The sequence below is a fragment of the Eumetopias jubatus genome, unplaced genomic scaffold (assembly GCF_037043125.1).
Source record: "Eumetopias jubatus isolate StellerSeaLion01/CBP00866 unplaced genomic scaffold, mEumJub1_p1.0 scaffold_5, whole genome shotgun sequence".
Taxonomy (NCBI): Eukaryota; Metazoa; Chordata; class Mammalia; order Carnivora; family Otariidae; genus Eumetopias; species Eumetopias jubatus.
In genome coordinates this window covers 40,053,261-40,076,197 of record NW_028274811.1, presented here as the reverse complement: position 1 = coordinate 40,076,197, position 22,937 = coordinate 40,053,261, and the positions used below count along the sequence as shown (strand labels likewise).

The 22,937-nt window shown below is 42.5% G+C and overlaps 1 protein-coding gene across 1 annotated transcript in view; it reads left to right on the top strand.

Annotated features, from left to right (window-relative positions):
• Positions 1 to 22,937, top strand: part of JAKMIP2 (janus kinase and microtubule interacting protein 2) — a 158,009-nt gene that overhangs the window by 78,818 nt on the left and 56,254 nt on the right. Inside the window, exon 2 of the mRNA XM_028119073.2 lies at positions 12,413 to 12,681. Coding sequence (XP_027974874.1) covers positions 12,553 to 12,681 — 129 coding nt within the window. The 5' untranslated portion in view covers positions 12,413 to 12,552. The remainder of the gene's footprint in view (positions 1 to 12,412; positions 12,682 to 22,937) is intronic.

The following is a 22,937-nucleotide window of genomic DNA, read 5'->3' as shown; positions in this document are numbered from 1 at the left end:
TTTGCAAATTTGTGATGGTATCCACATTCTTCTAATGTCCCATGTGCAAGCACTGGTTGTCATCTTTGATCTTTCCTTCTTTCTGGCATTACTTCCCCAAATCAGCACATTATGTGGAGTGTTCAAACACCACACACCAGATGGAGAGAAGTATAGGAACTCACGTCTATAAGAAGCTTCACGCTTACACACGCCTTAACTACATCATTTACCTTGCTCTGTGACTCTTAAGTGAGGGAATGGGTCTCCTATCAATTCAGTTCTCATTAATAAATGGAGAATTGTGACCTCATGCATCTCATAGCCTTGCTGTAAGTCTGAAATGGGCAGATACGCACAGGCCCTGCATTGTGCAGTGCTCAGCACATATGGAGTGCTCAATAAAGAGAAGAGGTGTTGAGTGAGGCTGAAGAACATGATGGTGGTGAGATGAGTAAGAGTTCTTTTAGCTTAAGGAAGAGAAAGCCCTTCTACCCTCCTACCCTTATCCAAATGTCCTCTCTCTCTCTCAACACCAACCATGGACTGCTCTCCTGACCTCTGACCTCTGGTTCCTTTCTGTTCCATTCTGCCTACACTCAACTTCAAGATTAATCTTCCTTTAAAAAAATTGGATCAGGGCATCTGGGTGGCTCAGCCAGTTGGGCGTCTGCCTTCGGCTCAGGTCATGATCCCAGAGTCCTAGGATTGAGTCCTGCATCAGGCTCCCTGCTCCGCGGGAAGCCTGCTTCTCCCTCTCGCACTCCCCCTGCTGTCTCTCTCTGTCAAATAAATAAATAAAATCTTTTAAATAAATAAATAAATAAATAAAATTAGATCATGTCTCTCCTCTTAAAAGTGTTTATCAGATTCTCAGTAATTATTAATCAAGACATAAATTCAATATCTAGGCTGTCAACACACGCATAATTTACTCTCTCTTTATTTTTCCAATTGTCCATCCACCAGTTTCCCACGATGAACTTCACACATCAAACATTGTGATCTATAACTTATTCCTCACACTTACCTTCCACTTGTCCTACCTTCTTGTCTTTCCTTGAATCCTCCTGTTCATCCTTCATGTCCCAGCCTTAACCATAAAGGCTTCTCTTTGGTGAAGTCATTTAATTATTCAGAAATTTTTATTCAGCATCTACTTTGTGCCTGGCACTGTGCTAGGCACTGAAATTCAACAAGGAGCCAGAGAGAGATGGCCCTTGCCTTCCTGCTGCGCTTCCTGCTGTTGGTGTGTATGCACACGTGTGTGTGTGTGTGTGTGTGTGTGTGTGTGTGTGTGTGTGTGTTTCCCACTCCTTTGGCACAAAGGATACACAGCTTTGGTACCTACATCGTGCATCATCTTCAACTCTAACATAGTAACTGTGGTTCAAGAGAGAGTTGTTGATCTGGTTTTTTTATTTTTATTTTTTAAAGATTTTATTTATTTATTTGACAGTGAGGGGACACAAGCAGGGGGAGTGGGAGAGGGAGAAGCAGGCTTCCCGCCGAGCAGGGAGCCCGATGCGGGGCTCGATCCCAGGACCCTGGGATCATGACTTGAGCTGAAGGCAGATGCTTAACGACTGAGCTACCCAGGCGCCCCTGTTGATCTGTTTTTTAAAATTATTTTCCTATAGCATGTAACTTACATTGGGGTAGGTTGACAACCTTCCATTAGTCCTCCTTACGTACGGTCTTGCTTCCAAGATCCCATCAAATGAAAAAAAATGTAGTTATACATTGGCCTCTGGGACAAAATCCGAAACAGAATCCTAAATGTTAAAAAAGGAATAATCTATATTGCTCTGTAATATTATACTACATCATACCATATTATAACATAGGGGAAATAGTGATAGCCAGATTCTCTTCAGTCGAATGTGGAAAATTAAATGCAGTTCTAATCGAACCACACAGTATATCCAGAAGTTATTTTACTCAAACTTGATGTGCTTCTACTTAAGTCATATTAATCAGTGTAAATCTTTTTTTTTTTTAAGATTTTATTTATTTGAGAGAGAGACAGCGCAAGAGTGAGAGAGCACGTGGTGGAGGGTGGGCAGAGGGAGAATAGCTCAGCAGGGAGTCTAACGGGCTGGATCCCAGAACCCCAGATCATGACCTGAGCCCAAGGCAGACACTTAACCGACTGAGCCACCCAGGCACTCCACTGTAAATCTTAATACAGATATTGTTCTGCTCCCCCTCTTTTAATAGCAGGTACACCCCTGATTCACCTCCTATATATAGAAATTTCTGCTCATGTGTGACACTTTGCAAGTGCCTTTATGATAGGTTTTTTTTTTTTTTTAAATTCAACGTCTTTGAAAACAAGGGAACAACAGAATAGGTTATACTTGTTTCACTTACACCTAAAATAGGAAAGCTTGCTATCATTTACAAATATAATTATCAGAAGACCACTTCCTTCAGTGATTTGGTTATTTTTCTTTAACTTAATATACCAGTTTGTTTTTAATAAAAGTGTACATACAGAGTGAATGCCTGCCTTGGGAAGGGGCTTTGAGGCATGTTTCTTGCTGTCTGACCTTGAATTCATAATAGTTTCCTGCTGTGTTTGAGATTTCTCCCCCATGTCCAATGAAGTTGGTACTTCTCATTCTAACATCTGTGAAATACTTTGAATCCAGAAAGAAAGGACGATGCAAATAAGACAATATAGCACTGAGAGAGTTACTTTGCTTAACTAGACCTTATGAAAGCCTTCTAAACCCAGACAATAGAGCGCGGTACAAGATGACTTACTCGGTGCTGAGGAGTGAGATTAGGCTCGGGAGTATGATGGATAGCAGCAAGGATTATGAAATCTCAATACATGGCTTAAATAAAAATTCATTTAATTTTTTTGTTTATTTAACTCTTACACCAAGCTTAACTTTTGCCTGAAATCAAAACAGTCATTCAAGGGCTCCTGCAAAGTAAGAGAAATTTCCCATAGTAGACCTTATTATAATTGATCTTTGTAGAAATTGTGAAATACATCCCTCCATCTCAGTATTTTCCTTGGATTTGGATAAATATTAATTCAACTGAACTTCGTAGTGGCCACTGTGACAGGTACTATAAGCACAAAGATGAATAAAACACAGTTTTACCCTTAAGTGGGACTCACTCGCCTAAAAATTAACTACAGTGTAAATGAATTATGGCCACAGCCTCCACACTTTCTGCATTTCTGTTCCATCCTCAGTTGCCAGGGGTTTGTTACCAAATTCAAAATGCGATCAAGCCACTTCCCTGTATGAACCTCTTGGTGACTACACATGCTAGGGGCTTGAAGTCCATCTTCCCCAAACTGCTCTCCACCAGCCGCTGTCTGCCTGCCTCTCTGAGCTCCTCTCTGATCTTTTCCCCTCCAAGCTCTTGCCTGTCTGTTTCTCTGCAGCATCATTCGTATTCTCTTTTACCTGTAGACCTTCATACTCAGTGCTCTGTCCGCCTGGAATGTTCTTCTTTCCCCCTCCAGCCCTTTACTGGTTGATTCCTCCTCATGTTACACATCTTTTTTTTTTTTTTTTTTAAGCACTTTCCCTGAGTAGTCGTTCCTGGCCCACCAAGACTCCTGTGATTCCTATCTCCTATCATGTATGCAACTACCACACTGTACGAAACTGCTGATTCCTCCTTTGGGAAGGACAAGGGCCCTGCCTCTTAAGTTTAGCACCGACATCCCCCGCTCAAGATGCTTCATCAATATATGTGAATTGATGAGTAAATGAATTGAGGAATGAGTGATGAATACTTGAAGAAGTACCTTCAGAGTAAAAATGGAAATCCAGATGAGGGAATAACTGATTCCACTGGACCTGGGCCCTGAAAGATGCGTTGTGGGGATCCTCTGGGGGGCGCAGTCAAGCCTCCGACTATTGGTTTCCGCTCAGGTTGTGTTCTCTGGGTCATGAGATGTAGCCCCGTGTCAGGCTCTGTGCTCAGCACAGAGTCTGCTTGAGACTCTCTCTCCCTCCCCGCCACAGATAAATAAATAAATCATTAAAAAAAAAAAAAAAAAAGGATGCATGGGTGGGAGTTCACCAGGATGTTGACAGAGGGAAAGGCATGCATGAGCAAAGCCAAGGGTTTGCACAATAGAGCAGTTCTGGATTAATTCCTACTTGTATTGGATCCCAAATTTGACATCCCTTCTACCAAGCCTTCCTAAGAAGCCCCCTTAAAGAGGTTAGATGTCTCTTGTATGTGTGTTGAGAGTGCTTTCTTATTCTACACGTTATGAAGTATATTTCTGATGTGAAATTTTAAACCTGAGATCAAGAAAACACATTCATTGGGAGTAATAAGTTTGGGTTTTTTTGGTTTTGTTTTTTTGAGAGAGAGAGAGAGTACAAGCAGGGACGGTGGTGGAGGGAAGAGCAGAGGGAGAAGGAGAAGCAGACTCTCCGCCGAGCAGGGAGCCCAGCTTGGGGCTCGATCCCAGGACCCTAGGATCATGATCTAAGCCGAAGGCAGACGCTTAACCGACTGAGCCATCCAAGAGGCCCAGGTTTAGGGTTTTATTTAGCATTCTTTCATATGAAAAACTTAACAAAACTTTAAATAATTTATAATAATAATAATAATTACAACTATTATTAGGTGATAAAAAGGGCATTTCAGTGGAAGATGAGGGAGAGAGAGAAAAACAAACATAAGAAGACATATACGCCTGGCACCCTACAATCCTGAAGATGCATAATCGTTGCCATGCAGAATGTCAGCCTTTCGGATCCATTTTCTTCTAAGAGATGTGTAATGGGTAAAAAGTCTTTTGACCCCCCCTGTAGCCACAGCACCACATTCCCTTTATCTAGGGAAACTAGGACTCCTGGGTTGGACTGGCTTAAACATCAGCCCCTGTCCTTTATATCAAATTGCTGTGTCTGGTTCATGGGTGCACAGTGAGACTTTATGCCTGCGTAGAGAAAGGTTTAAGAAGTGATAATACATCTCTGCCAGATCACCGGGAATCAAGCAAGCAGTTTAATTCATTCATTTTACACACTAACAACGTTTGACTCAAAGCATTGTCTTTAGAAAAAAAAGGGGGAAATGGCAGAAACAAACTCCCAAGGCTTTGGTAGAGTGGACATACCCAAATATTAATCACAGAGAAGTGGTGAAGTTTTTAGCTTCACACATATGAACTTTAGCCCTTTTGTATTACAGTTGCTTTGCAAATCATGACTCCAAGGCAACAGCCTTATTGGAACCTCCAAGATTAATAATGATTTTATTCAGTGTATAGCTTAGGGCAGAACCAACGACGAAGCCAAGACTCCTGGGCATACTGATCCTGTCAATGCAAGTCCCATTGTCCCAAAAGCATAAACATGAATTCCATTAGTCTTCCCAGGGATCTCTGGGCTTTTCCTGGCCTGTCTTTTTAACATGAATAGGTGATAAATGCATTTCTTCTTCTCTTAAAATCAAAGCTGGCTTTTTGTGGATAGTTAGAAAAAGAGAAAAATAATAGAAAAATAATAACCATGGTAATGATGATGATAATAATTTACTAACCATTTGACACACTTTAGCTCATTTATTCCTTGGAAGAGCTCACTGCAATAAATATATTCCTTTCCCCATATTATAGTGAAGAAACAGAACCTTAGAGAGTTTAATTTCTTAAGAATATACAGCAAGGAAGGTTGATTCAAAGCCAGTTTTACTGATTTCAGAGTCCAATCTCTTAACCACTGCATCCTATCATTCTATTTTGTAAGCCGTCAGCTGACATTTGCATAACACATTTGCCATCTCTTTAGCCTACTTACAACCAGAGCTGAACCCTGCCTGTCTTTCAAGAAAATGTTAATGTAAGTGTTAAGAAGCTTTGGAAAGGGGTGTCCTACTAGATTTCTGCTTGGGTCATGATCTCAGGGTTGTGAGATCCAGCCCCCGCGTTGGCTCATGCTGGGTGTGGAGCCTGCTTGGGGTTCTCTTTCTCCCTCTCCCTCAACCCCTCCCCCACGCCCGTGCATGTGCATGCTCTCTCTCTCTCAAAAAGAAGAAGAAGCAGCAACAGCAACTTTGGAGACTGACAGATGTGTATTTGAGTTGCAGCTCTGCCATTTCTTAGCTGTGTAATTTTTGTCAAGTTAATTAACCTTTCTGATCCTCAGTTCCCTAAGAAATAGTAAGAGTAAATATCTGAAAGGGTGAATTGAAACAGTTCAGTGAGTTAATGGACCTAACATTAGTGTACCTTAGCACAGTGCCTGGCACAGAGTAAGAACCCAGTAAGGTACCCAGCCTCATTCAGGCTCAGCTCACATGACACCTTCTCTAACAAGTCTTTGTTTTCCTTAGTCCAAACTAAGGCACTGCCCCAGCATTTACCGACTGTATCATTCACAGCTTTCTAGAATTTGTTTTCTCTTTATACACGCCTGTCTCCTTTTATAGGCTGGAAGCCACTGGAGGGTAGGAATGATGCTTAGATTTTTTTATGTCTATGAAAAGCCGAGAACAGAACTCAGTAAATAGTGGCCACATTCTTAGCCAAATATATGGCCATACTTCTGACAAAGAATTGTGTGGTTTCCCTCTCTCGGGTTTTGTGTCAATGCGTAAATGAGTCTATAGAGAACCAAGAATAAGAATAGCTTTGTTCATATTTGAGGCCTTCCATAGTGTGACTCTTGAATTATTTTTTTTTGCATATCTGCCATCATTCTTACTCAATTTAAGCATCTTGAGGACAGCACTTAGAGGCTATTTTGTTTCCACCACCTTAGCCAATAGTAGAAATAGAGAGCTCTTAATAAGAGGTAACTGTTTGTCATGAACTATATGAGACTATCACTTACACTTTTTCATTTAATTGTCAAATAGTCCAATGTCATAGTCCTATATATCTCCCTTCCCCTCTTCCCCATTTTGGAGATGAGGAATATTGAGGCCTAGAGAACTAAGCAATTTATCCATGATCCACATGATCTACTAAACACAGAGGTGGGACATAAACTCAAGTCTGTCTGACCCATAGCCCATACTCTTAACCAGAAATTCTCAAAAATGGCCTGGCATCAAAATCACCTGGCAACTACTACATCCAAATCTAAAGAGATGGAGCTCTAGAATCACTAAAACTTTCCAGGAGATTTTAGCACAACCAGACCAAAGATTTGGTAAGCTCTACTCCCAAATACTACATTATATTTCTTCTAAATGTCTGTTTGAATGAGTGAGTGAATGAATGAATGATGACTGTAATTCTTCCTTTGATAATCCACTTGTACATTAAGGTTTACTCTCAAACAATGATCCATGTTTTAAAAGGCAAGGATTCCCAAGAGATTATCTCATAACCTCAAGGATCGGCCCTTAGTTGAACAAGGCTTCTATTCCTCCTGGATCCAGATCATCTACTGGGTCAGACGTTATCATTGACACAGGCTCCTAAGGTGGTCCAGAAACATTCCCCCTGCTTGCAGTTATATCTTCATGCCCTCCTTTGTGCTTCTCTGTCTCTCAAAAAAAGGCTTTTTTTTTTTTTTTTTTTTTTTTTTGCTGTGTCAGGTTCACCAATGCACAGTGAGACCTTTTGCCTGCGTAGAGGTCTTTGGTCTGGCTGGCAGCTTCTTTGAAAGGCTCGCCTCAGGCTACTTAAGCAGAGGCAGCACACTTGTCCTTCAGCTGATGGCTGGATAAATGAAATGCAGTTTTAGCCATACAGTGGAATATTATGCAGCAGTGAAAAGAAATGAAATATCTGTATATGCTATAATATGAATGAACCTTGACAATGTTATGGTATAGTGGAAGAAACCAGTTATATATTGTATGATTCCATTTGATAGAAAATGTTCAGGATAAGCAAATCCATAGATTAGTGATTGCCTAGGGCTGAGAGAGTTTGGTGAGGAATAGGGAATGACTGCTAACAGGTATAGGGTTTCTTTTTGGGGTGATAAAAAGTTCTGAAATTCATTGTGGTGATGATTGCTCAATATTGAGAATATGCTAGCACCACTGAATTAATACACTTTTAAAGGGTAAATTTTATATGTGAATTATATCTCAGTAAAGCTACCCAAAAAGCGGGGTGGGGGGTAGGCAGCACAGGGTGACAGAAGCACTGTAGTAAAATTATATACGAGAATCATGAGATTGCCCGATACCCATCACAACCGGAAAAGGCTTCACAAAGTTCTCCTTCACCAGGAAGATGTACGGGATCATCCTTATGAACTGATGCTCACGTTACCGTATCCATAAGCTGACTCTATCAGTAACTTTCTGTGATGCTTTTTTCTGTCTTGGACATGTTTCTAGTTGGTTGTTTTGTTTTTTTTAAGATTTATTTATTTATTTATTTATTTATTTATTTATTTATTTATTTGACAGAGACAGAGAGAGAGAAGGAACACAAGCAGGGGGAGTGGGAGAGGGAGAAGCAGGCTCTCTGCCGAGCAGGGAGCCCAATATGGGGCTTGATCCCAGGACCCTGGGATCGTGACCTGATCTGAAGGCAGATGCTCAATGACTGAGCCACCCAGGCGCCTCTGTTTCTAGTTTTTTAACCCTCTTCTTTTCCCTAGCCCTTATGGGACTAAGTTAAAAATAATTCCCGGACATAAAAAAATGCATGAAGTCAGGCACATAGTATTATATTTTTGGGGAAAGGATTATAGATTAAAATGTAAAATATGACTATGGCAGTGCACATTTCTGCTGCAAGCATTACCAGAAAGCTGGTACTCATTATTTACCATGGCAGAGAAGAATGTTCAAGCCAGTAATAATGTTTAAAAGGAAGACATGATTCCATCAAAATCTCCATGTGTCAGAGTTACTACGTCCTTTTTCATCCCCATGGCCATGGGTAGATTCAGGGCTGTCTTCCACTCACCTGGACCAGTGAGGCAGCCTGATTTCCTGCTTCCTGTGTGACCTACCCTGGGAACTCACTGTCCATCACACTGCCTGAGCTACCTCTCTAAAATGCAAACATGAGGCAGTGCAACCCAGGGCATCACAGCCTGGGTCCCAGTCTTGCACGAAGGCCTCACTGCCTATGACTCAGTCATTTTAGGTAAGTTAATTCATCTTTCTGTGAATCGTTTCCCCCTATTTTTAGGGAGGACAAAATGAGAGCAGTATGTCAAGTGCTTAGTCCAATGTCTAGCTCAAAGCAGTCAGTCACTCTAAGCTCTTATTATTACACTTATATTCAAATGCTTTGTTTCTACATAATGAAATGGAATCATTACCAATGAAACCTAACCATCAGTCATGCAGGAACCTGTACAATCTAACCCAGTTTGTCTTCTCCCTGTTCACAACCTTCTCTAAATGCGTCCAGCAAATTTGTGACTCCCAGTGCTTCTCAAGCTCTTTCTCTGTCATTCCTGTATCTCTAGTCAGAAAGGAAGACCATAAGGCTATGAAGTGACTGAAGTTTTTCTCAAATTCCTCCTTTCTCCATGTTCTGAGAGCACTGTAGGGGGCTGAGAGAAGTTGACCAAAGGGAATTATATTTTATAGGAAAAACAAACAGGACCCCTGGTGAACTAGAGAAGAGGAATGATGGATACAAGAAGAGAGGAGGGCTTCTAAGCTTAGATCTGCAACAACTGGGCCCATGGTGGTGCATTTATTGATATGGGAAAACCCAGAGAGAATGAAGCTATGAGGGGCTAGTAATAAAGACATCCATGTTAGTTAGATTAGGTTTGATCCACCAGTCAGATATCCAAGTAGATTTGGTAAGTAAGATGTTCAATATGTGAGTCGGGGTTTGGGGAGTGGTCAGGGCTATGGATATAAAATGGGGAGTCATAACCCTATTGGTGGGGTCACTGGAGATAACTTTGGGGAACCCAGGGGACCAGCAATGTTTAGAGCTCAGCTAGAGGAAGAGAAACCTGTTAAACAAAAACATGTGAGTTCACTTTCCTAGCACCTGCTTGAAATTAAACACTGTCTTATTTATCTTCGTGCCTAGTAGTATTCATCATAAAAATCCAATAAATGCTTGTTAATTCATTTCAATTCTAAAAGCAAAGAATGGTAGCCCCTTTAACATCTCCCAGCTATACACTTCAATGATTTGGCAACATTTGCAAAATAAGCGTGAAGAAGGACTCCAACATCCAGCTTAGGGTAGAATATGGTGGACAGTTCCATGACTTCTAGAGACAGACTGGTCCTCGCTACCTCCTAACCTCTTCCTATCCCTTTCCCTAGGGTCACACTGCAAAGGGCATGGCCCCAGTGCTCATGTGGGGATGGCAGAAAGCCCAGGATCCCAGCATGGTCCACCAGGCTGCATACCAGGGGGCTTGAGAGAACAGCAGCTGCTGGAACATATGGGTGACCAGTAGGAATTCCCCTTAGTTTTGGACCGAAGCACCTCCATGTACACAATACCCAATTTTCTGAAAGGTTGTGTGAGAAACTTTCTCTAGTATCTTGTCATGTTTTTCCCATTGACTTTCACAATTTGGTATCCATATTTTTCTGATCTCCTCATTCCTGTGACACATTTAAGAATTTGTAAATCAAGACACATCCCTTTTTTTCCCTCTCTTGCTGATGCTGTTCTGTTTAGGGCTGCATCATCTTTCACCTTGGCGAGTTCAGTAGCCTTCTGTCCAGTCTCCCCACTCCCAGTTTCTCCCCACTCTGCCACCAGAATAACACCAAAGCATTTCCTGTTAGGGTATCCACCTGCCAAGAACTTCAGCAGCTTACCCATTGCTTACTGAAGAAAAAAAAAAAAAAAAGGATTCCAAAATCTTAAGGTTGGCATTCCAGGTCCTCCACAATCTATCATTTCCAGGCAACCCCTCTAGCATTACTGCCCATCAGCCATACTCTGGGTCAATTGATCAAGCCCTCCTTTTCCCCACGAAATACTTGCTGTGATTTTTTTTTTTCCTGTATCTCAGCACCTGCCATTTCATTCACTTGGGATGCCTCATCTGTTTCTACATCTGTTAACATCATGCTCCTTAAGTTCCAAGCAATGCCGCCTTCTTCAAGGAGATTCCTTAGTCACCTCATTGGAGGGAGGAGTCCTTGTCTATACTTCTGAAACAACTAGTGTTTATTTTTTTAAAGGCAGTTATCAGATAGGTGACGGTGATGATTATGATAATGATGAAGATAGACGATGATGATAGATAGACAGATAGAAAAGTTTTATTGTCTGTCTTGGGGCTCTTATTTTCAGTCTCAACATGGTGTGCCTACCATAGCACAAAGAAGGAACTCTAACAATACTGACTGAATGAATAAATGAGTCACCCAATTAACCCAGTATAACTAACCCCCCTCCTATTAGTTTATCCATTGTATGATTCGAGGTCTTTTTATATAGAATTTTCTTAAACTGGGGGCTCTCTATGGGGTGACATGAAGTCATCACATAGTTGACTTCCTTTCACAAATACCAGTTGACTACCTGGTACATCACAGGTCTTAACGATGGATTCTGAGAAGCAAATTGTGAATAGGATTAATGCATTCCTGCCCTCACAGAGTTTACAGATTCATGGAGGTGTGACCACCATTAAATAATGAGGGCATGTAATAATCTGGAGGTGCTTCCAGGAAGAACTGATATGGAAGCTGAGACCTGAAGGAGTCATAAAATTTAGCCAAACTAAGCTGTATGTGTGTGAGGCTGTGAGGATGAGAACACAGGAGGACTTGTGAGGAGGCTGGGCAGAGCATGGAGAGAAACGAACAATGTAGGGAAAGTCTTTATGGGAAGAGAGCAAGAATCAGAAAATTAAAGGGCATTTCTGGAGTGCCTGGGTGGCTCAATCAGTTAAGCCACTGACTCTTGATCTCAGCTCTGGTCTTGATCTCAGGGTTGTGAGATCAAGCCCCACACTGGGCATGGAGCCTGCTTAAAAAATAATAAAAAGTATTTTTTTGTTGTTGTTTTTAGAGAGAGCTAAAGGGGGGGAGGGGAGCAGAGGGAGAGGGAGAAATAGACTCTTAAGCAGGCTCTGTGCCCAGCGTGGAGCCCGATGCAGAGGCGGGGCTCAATCTCACAACTCTGAGATCATAACCTGAGTGGAAATCAAGAGTCACACACTTAGCTGACTGAGCCACCCCAGGCATCCCATAAAGGGGATTTCTTAGGGCTGGAGAGTAAGTGAGTGAAATGGAGGAGATAAGATAGGGGAATGGGCAGTTTTAGACATAAAAAGCACTCTGAGATATGAAAAATATACTCAAATACTCATAGGTCTTTGGAGGATTTTGAGCAGGGCATTGGAGGACAAGACCACGTCTTTCGAAAGATGGCTCTAAATTCATGTGCCAAGTGGATGGGAGGATCTGGGGGCAGGAGCCCTCGGGAGCAGGCTCATACAGGTAGCTCAGACTGAGAGACCCTGCCTGGCCCTTGGCCCAGGTCCCTGCCACAGCCGTAATCGCCGTCTCTGCCTCTCCCCAGGGCTTCCAGGGCAGCGGCTGAGGAGACCTTACCAAGGAGCACCACGCAGTAGATACTGAGACATTGCACCCACGATAAGAAGCAGTAACATGGCAGCACCTGTTTGAAAGGCATTCGAAGACTCCCTTCAGAAAGGAACAATGTCCAAGAAAGGGCGAAATAAGGGCGAGAAGCCCGAAGCGCTCATCGTCGCCCTTCAAGCTGCCAATGAAGACCTCAGGACCAAGCTCACAGACATCCAGATAGAGCTGCATCAAGAGAAGTCCAAGGTGAGTGAGGCCACCTGGGGCCACAGCCTTGAGAACGGCTCTGGCCCAGCTCTGCCCGCTGGCCCGCCCCGGTGGCTCCTCTCTGCCAGTTGCCATGGAGAGCAACAACCCCTGTCCTTATGGAGAGTCTCTTGTGTGTGGCAGGAAGGACTCGAGCGCAGGATTCGCGGAAGGTGAGGATAACATGCTGGTGAGACTGATGCCTGCCTCCTCAGGAAGCCAGAGCTAAACACTGAGATGACCTGCACCCCCACTACCCTCCCATCACTTGTATGACCCTGGGCAAGTTCCACTCTGCCCTCTATGGGATCTCCCTGCTTTGGTACAGAGCAAGCTTTCTAAAGTACATCACATCAGGTCACTGCCCTGCTCAAACCCTTCCGTGGCTTCCGACCTTTCTCAAAGTCAAAGGATTTTCCCTACCACTGCAGGATGTTTCTTCCTCCTGTCTTTGACTCCTCTGCCGCTGCTTCCCCCTCCTGCACCCCGTGACTCCGTTCCATCCTCTTTGCTGGATCAAGAGATAGGCTGATCACATTTAGGGCCTTTGCCGCCCCTCTTCCCCCAGGCAGCTGTGTACCTGTTTCAGGTGTCAGCTCCAATACCTTTCATCTGCCACAGTGTCCAAGACACAACACCTGCCATGTCCAGTTACTCCCACAGTCTATTTTGATTCATTTCATAGCGATTTATGTATTTATCCATTTCCTTGTTTAGTGCTTATTTCTACCGTCCAGTGTCATCTCCACGAAAGCAGAGTATCCCTAGAGCTTAAATAAATGTCTAGAACTGAGAAGCTTAGCATGGGTTTATTGAATGAGTAGAGGAACGAATGAAAGGTGATTCATTTCCTTATACCTTAGCTTCTTCATCAGTAGCATGTTACTATCTCATTGAGCAGTGATGAGGGTCAAATTAGACAAGTATATAAAGCAGTCGTGATGATTAAGTGAGAAAATTCCTATCAAGTGCTCAGCGAGATTCCTGGCACATGGTACACTCCTAAACAGTCATAGTAATAGTCTTCCTAATATGCTTCCTAATATGCATGTTAGTCGTTACTAACAAGACTCAGGGCAGTCTCTTTACTTCTCTGAATCTCATCTCATACTTGGATATGCTAAACTTATCTCTCCAGAGTGATGTGGATCAAATAGGGTCATGGATAGGAAAGCATTTTCAAATACCCGACACACATAAGACATTTTTGCTCCCTGCAAACCAGAGACAGCCGTGTCAGCACGAAGTTGCCCTGTTTAGATAACTCTTTGTATAGTAACAAAAATAAATGCTCCTGATGAAGCTATCAATCAAAAACCAGTATCCTTATTCTTTTTTTATCTATCTCTTCTTCCTTGACATTACTATTAAATTTTAATCATTTATTTTCCCAAAATTCTATTTCTCCTAGTTTCAGCAATAATAAAGCTTGGATCGCCCAGTGTCCCTTGCCTCCTGTCTCAGCTAAACCTTATAAACCTTGGATAACCAGACCCCAGTGTAAAATTTGTGGAGGAAGTCTTTTTCCATGAAGCTAAAAGGAATATGATATTATAAAAGCAAACAAACAGAACAAAACAAAACAAAAACATTTGTTTGAGAGTCAGAAGATTCAGGGCATTGTGTTTATCCCTCCTCGGGGACAAATTGTAGTGTCTCAGTATCTTGATCTGTAATTCAGATGACTGAATCTGTTTCTCCATATCTGTAGCTCTCAAGCCTCACTGTGCATTAGAATAACCTGGGGGAACTTATTAAAATTGAGACCTTTGGGCCCACAGTCTGAGGATTTTGATAGAGCAGGCGTAGTGAGGACCAGGGCTTGGAATTCTAGCAGACGGTCTAGGCAGTCCCCACGGACGTAGTTCTGTGTTGGCAAACACAGCACTCTTAAGATTCCTTCCAGGTCTGACGGTCTAAGAACATTTCATTGGTTTTAACTTTCCCTGGGGCAATGTCACATTTCAAGGGACGCAGACTCCTTTAATTGTAGTAAGGACAGGATGACAAACTACATTCATAGCGAGAAGCCTGTCGTCGGTCTAGAGACTAGTAACTATAAACTGACAGTGATTTACAGAGAGCAGACTCATGAGGTCTCAGAAGGGCAGAGGTCCTGCAGACCCTACCACTGCCAATTTTCCACACATTCAAGCTTTTTAAAAGGGGTAAGTAACTCTTGAGCCTGGACTGGGCTGCCTGTTTATCCAGGGCCTGGTCTCTAAGTTGGCAGGTCAAGCATAATCTCCCCTTCCTTGGACAAGAGCCTGAAAGTCAGTCTCGTGCATAAAAGCACTGTCCTTAACCTTTTCTCTGCTGACTACCCCCCATCTCTCTCTCCGTGGCAGTTAATTACGATCCCAGCACAGGGACTAAAACAAAGCCCCATTGCCTGTCAGCAGCCTTCCCCAAAGAGCAAAGGGAATTTAGAGGGCAAGCAAGTCATAAAGCAGTTTTATTAAAATAAATATGATTGTGTTTCCAAAGGCCCAGGCTTTCAGAGAGAGAATATAAACAATGCCAAGATGTGAATTCATATTCTCAGTTTGGCTCCTAGTCTATGATGATAAAATGACAATTCAGCTATTGGGAAATGGGCTAAAGAGTGGAAACCTTTGAAGCCATGGAGCATTACTCATTTTTCCAGAAAGACACATCACCCCTTGACATTTACAGAACACACTGCAGACAGAGCAGGGGCATAAATGCTTTAAACTGATTATATAAATAGCTACACTTTATTGAATGTTTACTATCTGTCACACGCTATCATAAGCACATTTCATCCTGACATAATCTCACCTCTTTCGTGAGTACCACCTGGTGACCCTGAGCAGGTTACAGAAATCCCTCGGTGTTTTCCTTTCCTCATCCGTCAAATGGGAGAATAGCAGTGTCTACTTCATACGGATGTATGTGTGTGTGTTGGTCTTGAGTGGTTAGTTTGTGTCAAGCATGTTAAGTATTATGATTCAAGGGGCACCTGGATGGCTCAGTCGGTTAAACGTCCAACTCTTGGTTTCGGCTCAGGTCCTGATCTCAGGGTCCTGCGATCGAGCCCCGTGGCGGGATCTGTGCTCACCGTGGAGACTGCTTGTCCCTACCCTTCCCCCTTTGCCCCTTCCCCCACTCAAGCTCTTTCTCTCTCTCTCAAAGAAATAAATGAAATCTTTTTTTAAAAAAATATTATTTAATTATAGGTGGGTGTTGTTATCCCCATTTTACAGATGAGGAAACTAAGATTCAGTGAGGTAAAGTAATTCACCCAGAGTCACATGGTAGGAGGTAGCAGAGCTAGTTCTTTGAATTCCTTTGCCTCTCCTCCAGAGTCTATGTTCTTGTTTTCTTTTTTGATATATTTTCCCTAGTCTTATTGAGATACAATTGATATATAATATTGTATTCATTTTAGGTATACAGTGTAATGATTTGACACATGCATATATGGTGTACAGTGTAATGATTTGACACATGCATATATTGTAAAATGATTACAACAGTAAGTTGACTCAACACCCATCTTCTCACAGTTATAAATGTTTTTCCTTGTGATGAGAACTTGTAAGATCTCTCCTCACAACTTACAAATATACAATACAGTATTGTTAACTCTAGTTACCATGCTGTACATTACATAACCAGAACTTATTCATCTTATGACCAGAAGTTTGTCCCTTTTGACCCCCTTCACCCATTTCTCCTACCCCTAGCCCCCTGCCTCTGCCTCTGACAACCACCCATCTCTTCTCTCTATCTGTGGGTTCCAGTTTTTTAGATTCCACATATAAGTGAGATCACACGGTATTTGTTTTTCTGTCTCTGACTTATTTCATCTAGCAAAATACTCTCAAGGTCCATCTGTGTTGTTGCTAATGGCAGGATTTCCTTCTTTCTAATGGCATAATGATATTCCATTGTGTGTGTGTGTGTGTGTACTTTTTATATACATATTATATAACATGTATATGTATGTAATATGTGCACTTTTTCTTTATCCATTCATCCACTGACGGACTTAGGTTGTTTCCAGGTCTTGCACTACCTACGTTCTTAAACAATGTGAAGGTCTTGAAAAAACTGGAAGCCTTAGGCAAAAGAAAAGAGCATATCAGAAGTTTACTCTCCACTATTAAGCAAATTTCAAATGAAGAAACAAAGTGTCGGGAGTGGGGATACAAACATACCTGAATCCTCTCCTAGAGGTCTGCATTTCCACTGCAAGGAAATGAAACAAAAAGATTAGACATAATCAACATCTAATGAATAGAAATTTGTCTAAAAGATTTGCCAAGCAGTGATAGGAACAAGCAGGTAAGTAGGTCATTCTAACTGAACTCCAAACTTAACGCCCAAGAAGGCGGAACCAGGGTGCGGAGAGGAGAGGACACGCAGTGGGGCCTCGGTGCCGTGTGTACTTGTCATTTCTAAGCCTGCATTTTCCCATCTATAAAATGAACACATTGTGGGCAGTAAAGAGGTGCTACGGTCCTTCCAAAATGGTAGGAATCGGTCAGGGAAGGCAACCATGTGCTCTAGCTCTTCCTGCACTGAGACAGCTCTCAGGACCTTCAGGTGTCAGCCCCACTCTGACCACCTGGTCCAGGTAATGCTCTGACATCCATTTACTCTATCACATCACCCTGCTCTATCTTTGGCATAGAACTCTGTACTGCCTGAAGTGATTTTGTTTATTTGCTTGTGCATTGTCCACTGCTTAACTGCCCCCTTCCTGTCCCCAGTAAAATGTAAGCTTCTTATGCGTAAGAGACCATGTCTTCTTAAGGGATCCCCTAAGGAAGGCGTCCTCTGCGCTCTGAATGCTGCCTGGCATGCCAGAGACACTCGGTAATACTTGTGGAATACATTTTCATGTTCCCGTTTAAAAACTTTCCCAACAACCCCATGACATAAATACTGTTACAGTATTTATTTTGATGGAAAACCCCGGGCTTGGGCAAAGAAAGGATTTCCACCCAGGTCTGTCTTTTTTTTTGGACCAGCGCTCTAGCCATTAGGCTTTGGTATTTTCCTCTGTTTGTCTCTCCTATGGACAGCGTGAGGCCATGATCTGCTGCCCAGGGGTGTGTGAGCTCACTAGGCATTGCTGTGAGATGTGGAATCCACCCACTGATTCTCCCTAGGGCTTCCTACTCTCCCTCAGAGGCAGCCTGCAGTCTCTGTGAACCCCACGGGCACAGTGACAGAGGGCTTGGAGGCCGAGGAGCAGACAACAGGGCTCCAGGCTGGGAGCAGCAAAGCGGCAGGCCTGAGTGGCAGGGTTTGGAGGAGTCAGCTCCAGACAGGAGTTTGCAGTCCTAGAACAGCCCTCAGACTGCAGAGCACTTTCAGTCCTCCCAGCGAGCCTACTGTGTATTCCAAATTGTATTCCAATTTCACTGAGAAAGAAAACGAGTTCTAACCGTTTAACTGATGTGCTCCCAGTGACACAGCGAGTAGAGGAGCCAAAATGGGAATTCCCAAATGACCTGGGTAATGCTGAGTATCTTGTTGCCTCTAGAACTCCCAGAAAATCAGCCAACCCTTGTCCTCAAGTGACTGCTCCAGAGCCTGCCTCCATGTTCAGCGCCCCAATTTGGGATGCAGTATTTCTTGCTTTATGCACCTTTGGTTTTGTTTTCAGGAGGCGTTGTGTCTAAAAGTAAGAAATGAAAAAACAGAAGCCTTGGTACCTCTGCAGATTGTATAAAATTTCCCCTATACACAACCTTCGTATGGTGGTAGCTTCATTATCTCCTGATTTCGAGTTACTTAGTGCCCATGAGACTCCCTGCGTGCCTACTGTGAGTTTAGATCTCCCGGAACATCCAGTGCAGATAATCCACACCAAAGCTTATATGTTAGCTTGTCTTGCCCAGGTAACCTGTCAACTTCCTCACCATGGACAAGGCCATACAGTTTTTCATCCTAGATTTCTAAGGTCACATTAAAGCTCAAACATCACCATCTTTATCTTGGCAGAATTTACACTGGCTTTCAAAGGCCAGACTAGAAAGGAAAATATCATGTGAGGCCCGCGTGGGGTAATAGTCATGAATGTTCCTCCTGACGCAGTGTAAGCCCTCCCCAGTAGGCTTAAATTTCCCTGGTGATTTTTTTCTTCCGTGAAAGGTCCAGAGGAGAAGGGATTTGGGATCTGTATCTTTCGAAGCCCTGTTCAGGGTTCATCCCCTTATCCTGCACACACATAATCTGAGTTTCTTCCAAGTTAAGATTAGATGCCACCAATGCCAGGGAACTCAAGATATCCCCAGGAGACCCAATTTTACCTTCGTTTTCAAGGTTTCTGTTAGGAAAATAGTTATTATGGTCTTAATAATATGGTAATAGTCATGTTAGTCTTATCCTGATAATATGGGTTCTTACACTTATGTCCTTGGCATTAATATAGCATTGCATGATATAAAAATATCAATATGTCATCAATATTCGTCAAAATTGATACTGTACTTTTTAACCATGTATTAATAATTATTAATCTCCCAGGTGTTCCAGCCTTTCCGAATACATTATTTTGATACATTATCTAAGTCAGCCCTCACCATGACCATATGAGAATGAGACCCCCAATCCCAACTTACACTTAAGAAAATGGAGGCTGGGGGATATGAACAGCTTGCCAGAGGTTTCAGAATAAACAGGGTGGGGGCGCCTGGGTGGCTCAGTTGGTTGAGCCCGACTCTTGGTTTTGGCTCAGGTCATGATCTCAGGGTGTGAGATTGAGCCCAAGAGCCCTGAGTCAGGCTCCGCACTCATCAGGGAGTCTGCTTCTCCCTTTCCCTCTGCCCCTCCCCCAACTGGTGTGCGTGCACTCTCTCTCTCTCCCCCAAATAAATAAATAAATAAATAAATAAAATAATTAATAATTTTTTTTTAAAAAGTGCACAGGGAGGTCTGGGACCTGACCCAGACCCGGGTCCTGGCCCATGCTGGGCGCTAAGCAGCCTTCTTCACGCTGTGCTTGGGCAGAGACTTGTCCTCACCTTTCTCATCTGACATTCGGATGACACAGCTACTACCTACAATCACAGAGCTGCCAAGGTTAAATGCGGTGATGTGTGTGAAGCCTTTAGGAAGCTGTGTAACTCACAGTAAGCCCTCACTAAACGCTATTATGTGATCCAGCGGAAATGTTTCAGAGAAACATTTCCACTTATCAAAATTGATTCTTCTACTATTTTTTTCCACTTCAAGTGTTATCTTTATATTTTTCATTGTTAGGAGCAGTTCTTTCTATTTTTGTGTGCGATTTACATTAAGATAGTAAATTCTATTTTCTTACTGGTATAATCTGAGCTGCAAATAATTTTCAGAAAACAGTTTTACTACAAAAATTTTAATTGGCTTTTTTCCTTCCCAAATGTCAGTCACATCCTTTGTGTCTCCTTCGTAGTGAAACACTTCTCCCAAGCTTAAAAAAGAAGTCATACCTAGAAATCCTGCAAAAATGCCAGTTTCCATGGCAACCAAAAAAAGCAGACATGAAAAATGCCAAATGTAATCAATCAGTGCCTTTGAATTTTCTCTGGGTTCTGTGGATTCCTTTAAGTGATGGACAAGAAGGCCAGTGTTTGTTTGTATTTGTTTTTATCTTCAGGCTGGGATATATTTTCCATACATCTGTATTTTCATTTTTTTTCTTTTTCATTCATTTCCAGTGTACACACAAAAGATCAGTGTTTATAATTTTAGAGAAATGACAGGATCACAGAGTGAAACAGTCTAATGTGCCTGTCAAGAATTTGACATAAATAATTTTGGGTCATGAATATCTCCTCTTATATCCAGTAATAATAGTATCTTGCATTTCATAGTACTTTACAGCTCAGGGTTCTTTTCCATGCATTAGCTAATTTAACCCTAAGAATAATCCCATTATGGGTAGTTTTTAAGTGTAATCAAAGATCCTCAGAAGGATAAAGCAACTTTCTTAGATTAGCTATGAAATCAAAATGCAAACCCAGAATTCCTTATCCTTTGTCCATTTTTACCAGTTTTTTATCGTTCCCAGAAGAACTGATAAAATTTCCCTAGTAAGTTGCTACCTGACAGCCCTGTAGTCATGATACTGTTGCAAATGCCTAATGTAAGTACATGCTGCTGAAATTGATGATGGCTAATTTCCTATTGCTTGAGTTAGAGTTAACTTTCTCAAGGTGGGGATGCAAAGTAAATTATCAGAGTTCCTAAATCAGTGAAAAATAAGGTCTCTTTTTTCACAAAAACTGTATTACTAGAAATCAGCAAACTTTTTCTGTAGAGGGCAAAATAGTGCATATTTTTGGCTTTGTGGGCCAGTCTCTCTGAGACTGCTTAACTCCATTGTTGCATAAAAGCAGCTGTAGGCAATATGTAAATAGAAGAGCATGGCTGTGTTCCAATAAAATTTTATTCACAAAAATGGAGGCGGGAAAGTATTTGTTCCATGGGCTATGGTTTGCCCACCCATGGTAGAAGATACTCACTTGAGTTTAATCTAGAAAAATGGGGAGTAAGTTTTATGTTGTCCTTACGGAAGCACTGAGAGAAATACCGAGTAGAGGACAGGCATTCTTATATATGCACGGTGTACCCTGGGAAGGGATGGATGCTCTAGGAAAAGGGGTTGCTCCAGAAAACCCTACAGATCTGTGTTCCCTAAGCTATATGACAGGATACATTAGTCTTGCCTCTGGTTATAGGGCTAACTAGGGAAACATACTGGCATACATTCTTTAATTGCACACACACCCTTGGGCTCCTTATCATGTGTTGTGCTGGCAACCACTGGGTAGACAAAGATGAACAAGGCTCATCAGCAGCTCTCTAGCAGTTTGCCGTGTGGAGTAGGAGCAGGAGAAGAGGTGGTGAGGACAGACAAGTATACAAAAAACCATAAGCATGGCATAAAGAAAAATGTGGAAAGGAGCAGTAAGGAGGTTTTAGCAAAGTGCCCTGAAAAGACATAGGCAGGAGAAATGAGGTTTGTCCTCATTTGGTGGTCAGGGGTGGCATGAGTTTAGGGGGCGACATCTAGCTGGCCATGAGGGATGAGAGGATCCCAAAGGAAGCTGAGGGAAGGGCTGGTCGGGAAGAGGAAACCGTAGGCATACAGGTACAGAGATTCAGGGCATGTGTAGGGAAAAGCATAATCCCCGGGGCCTGCACTGTGGGACAGGTGAGGAGAGGTATAGGAAGAAACAGAAATAGGAGCTGGGAGTCCAACCAAATCTTCTGAGAGCCAGAAAGGCGAAGCTGAGGTGTTGGGGTTTTATTCTACAACATAAAGGAGCCCTGGGTGATTTTTGAGCAAGTACATAAATTGGATCAGAACTGGGCTTTACTGGAGCACCTGGGTGGTACAGTTGGTTAAGCATCTGACTCTTGGTTTCGGCTCAGGTAGTGATCTCGGGATCAGTATAAAAATTATTGCTGAGGTTTTTACATTCTCTACCTTACACTAAGACCTCAAAATCTGGTGTGTATTTTCATTTAGAGCAAGTCTCAGTTCAGACTTGGGATATTCCAAATGCTCAGTGTAGCAAGTGGCCACCGTATTGAACAGCACAGCTCTAGAGCATATGTAATAATAAGCATCCAGGAAGGGACCGTGGCCGAAGCTGGAGGCAAGATCAAAGATAGTCATTTAAGGATGCCCATTTATTCTCCCAAGTCTCCTTGTGCCCTAAGTCCTTTTAGAATAACCAACACGGTAATAATTGCTGTGCCTTTAAAATAAAATATTCATAAATTGCCATGTGGACTTAGAAAATCCTGTTCTAGCCAAAGGTAGGTACTGTTAAGGTAAGTAGAATCTCACACGCTTTACATGATAATTACAAGAGCCTCAATAAGGAGTTTGAATCTTAACATTTTTCAGCCGGAGAGGCTCTTCACAATTATTTCATAAAGCCTTCCAATTTTACAAATGGCAGAGACCCAGTTACACTGAACTGAATATTACTCCTGGGGTTGCCTAATTCTTCCCTTTTTCCAGGTGACTGTGTGTGTGTGTGTGTGAGAGAGAGAGAGAAAGAGAGAGAGAGAGTGAGTGTGATTCTACGGTACGCGACAGAGGCAGAGAAACAAAGACAGGCAGCCGAGCCGAGGAGCTGGGAGAAGGACGGTAGTAAAGACCATTTGCTAAGAGGCTTCTCCAAGCTACACATGCCGAGGCCCCACCCTGATCTACTGAATCAGAGCCAGACTCACAACCAGATTAAGGTAGTGCCACGGCTAATCTCTAAGGAGACCCCTAT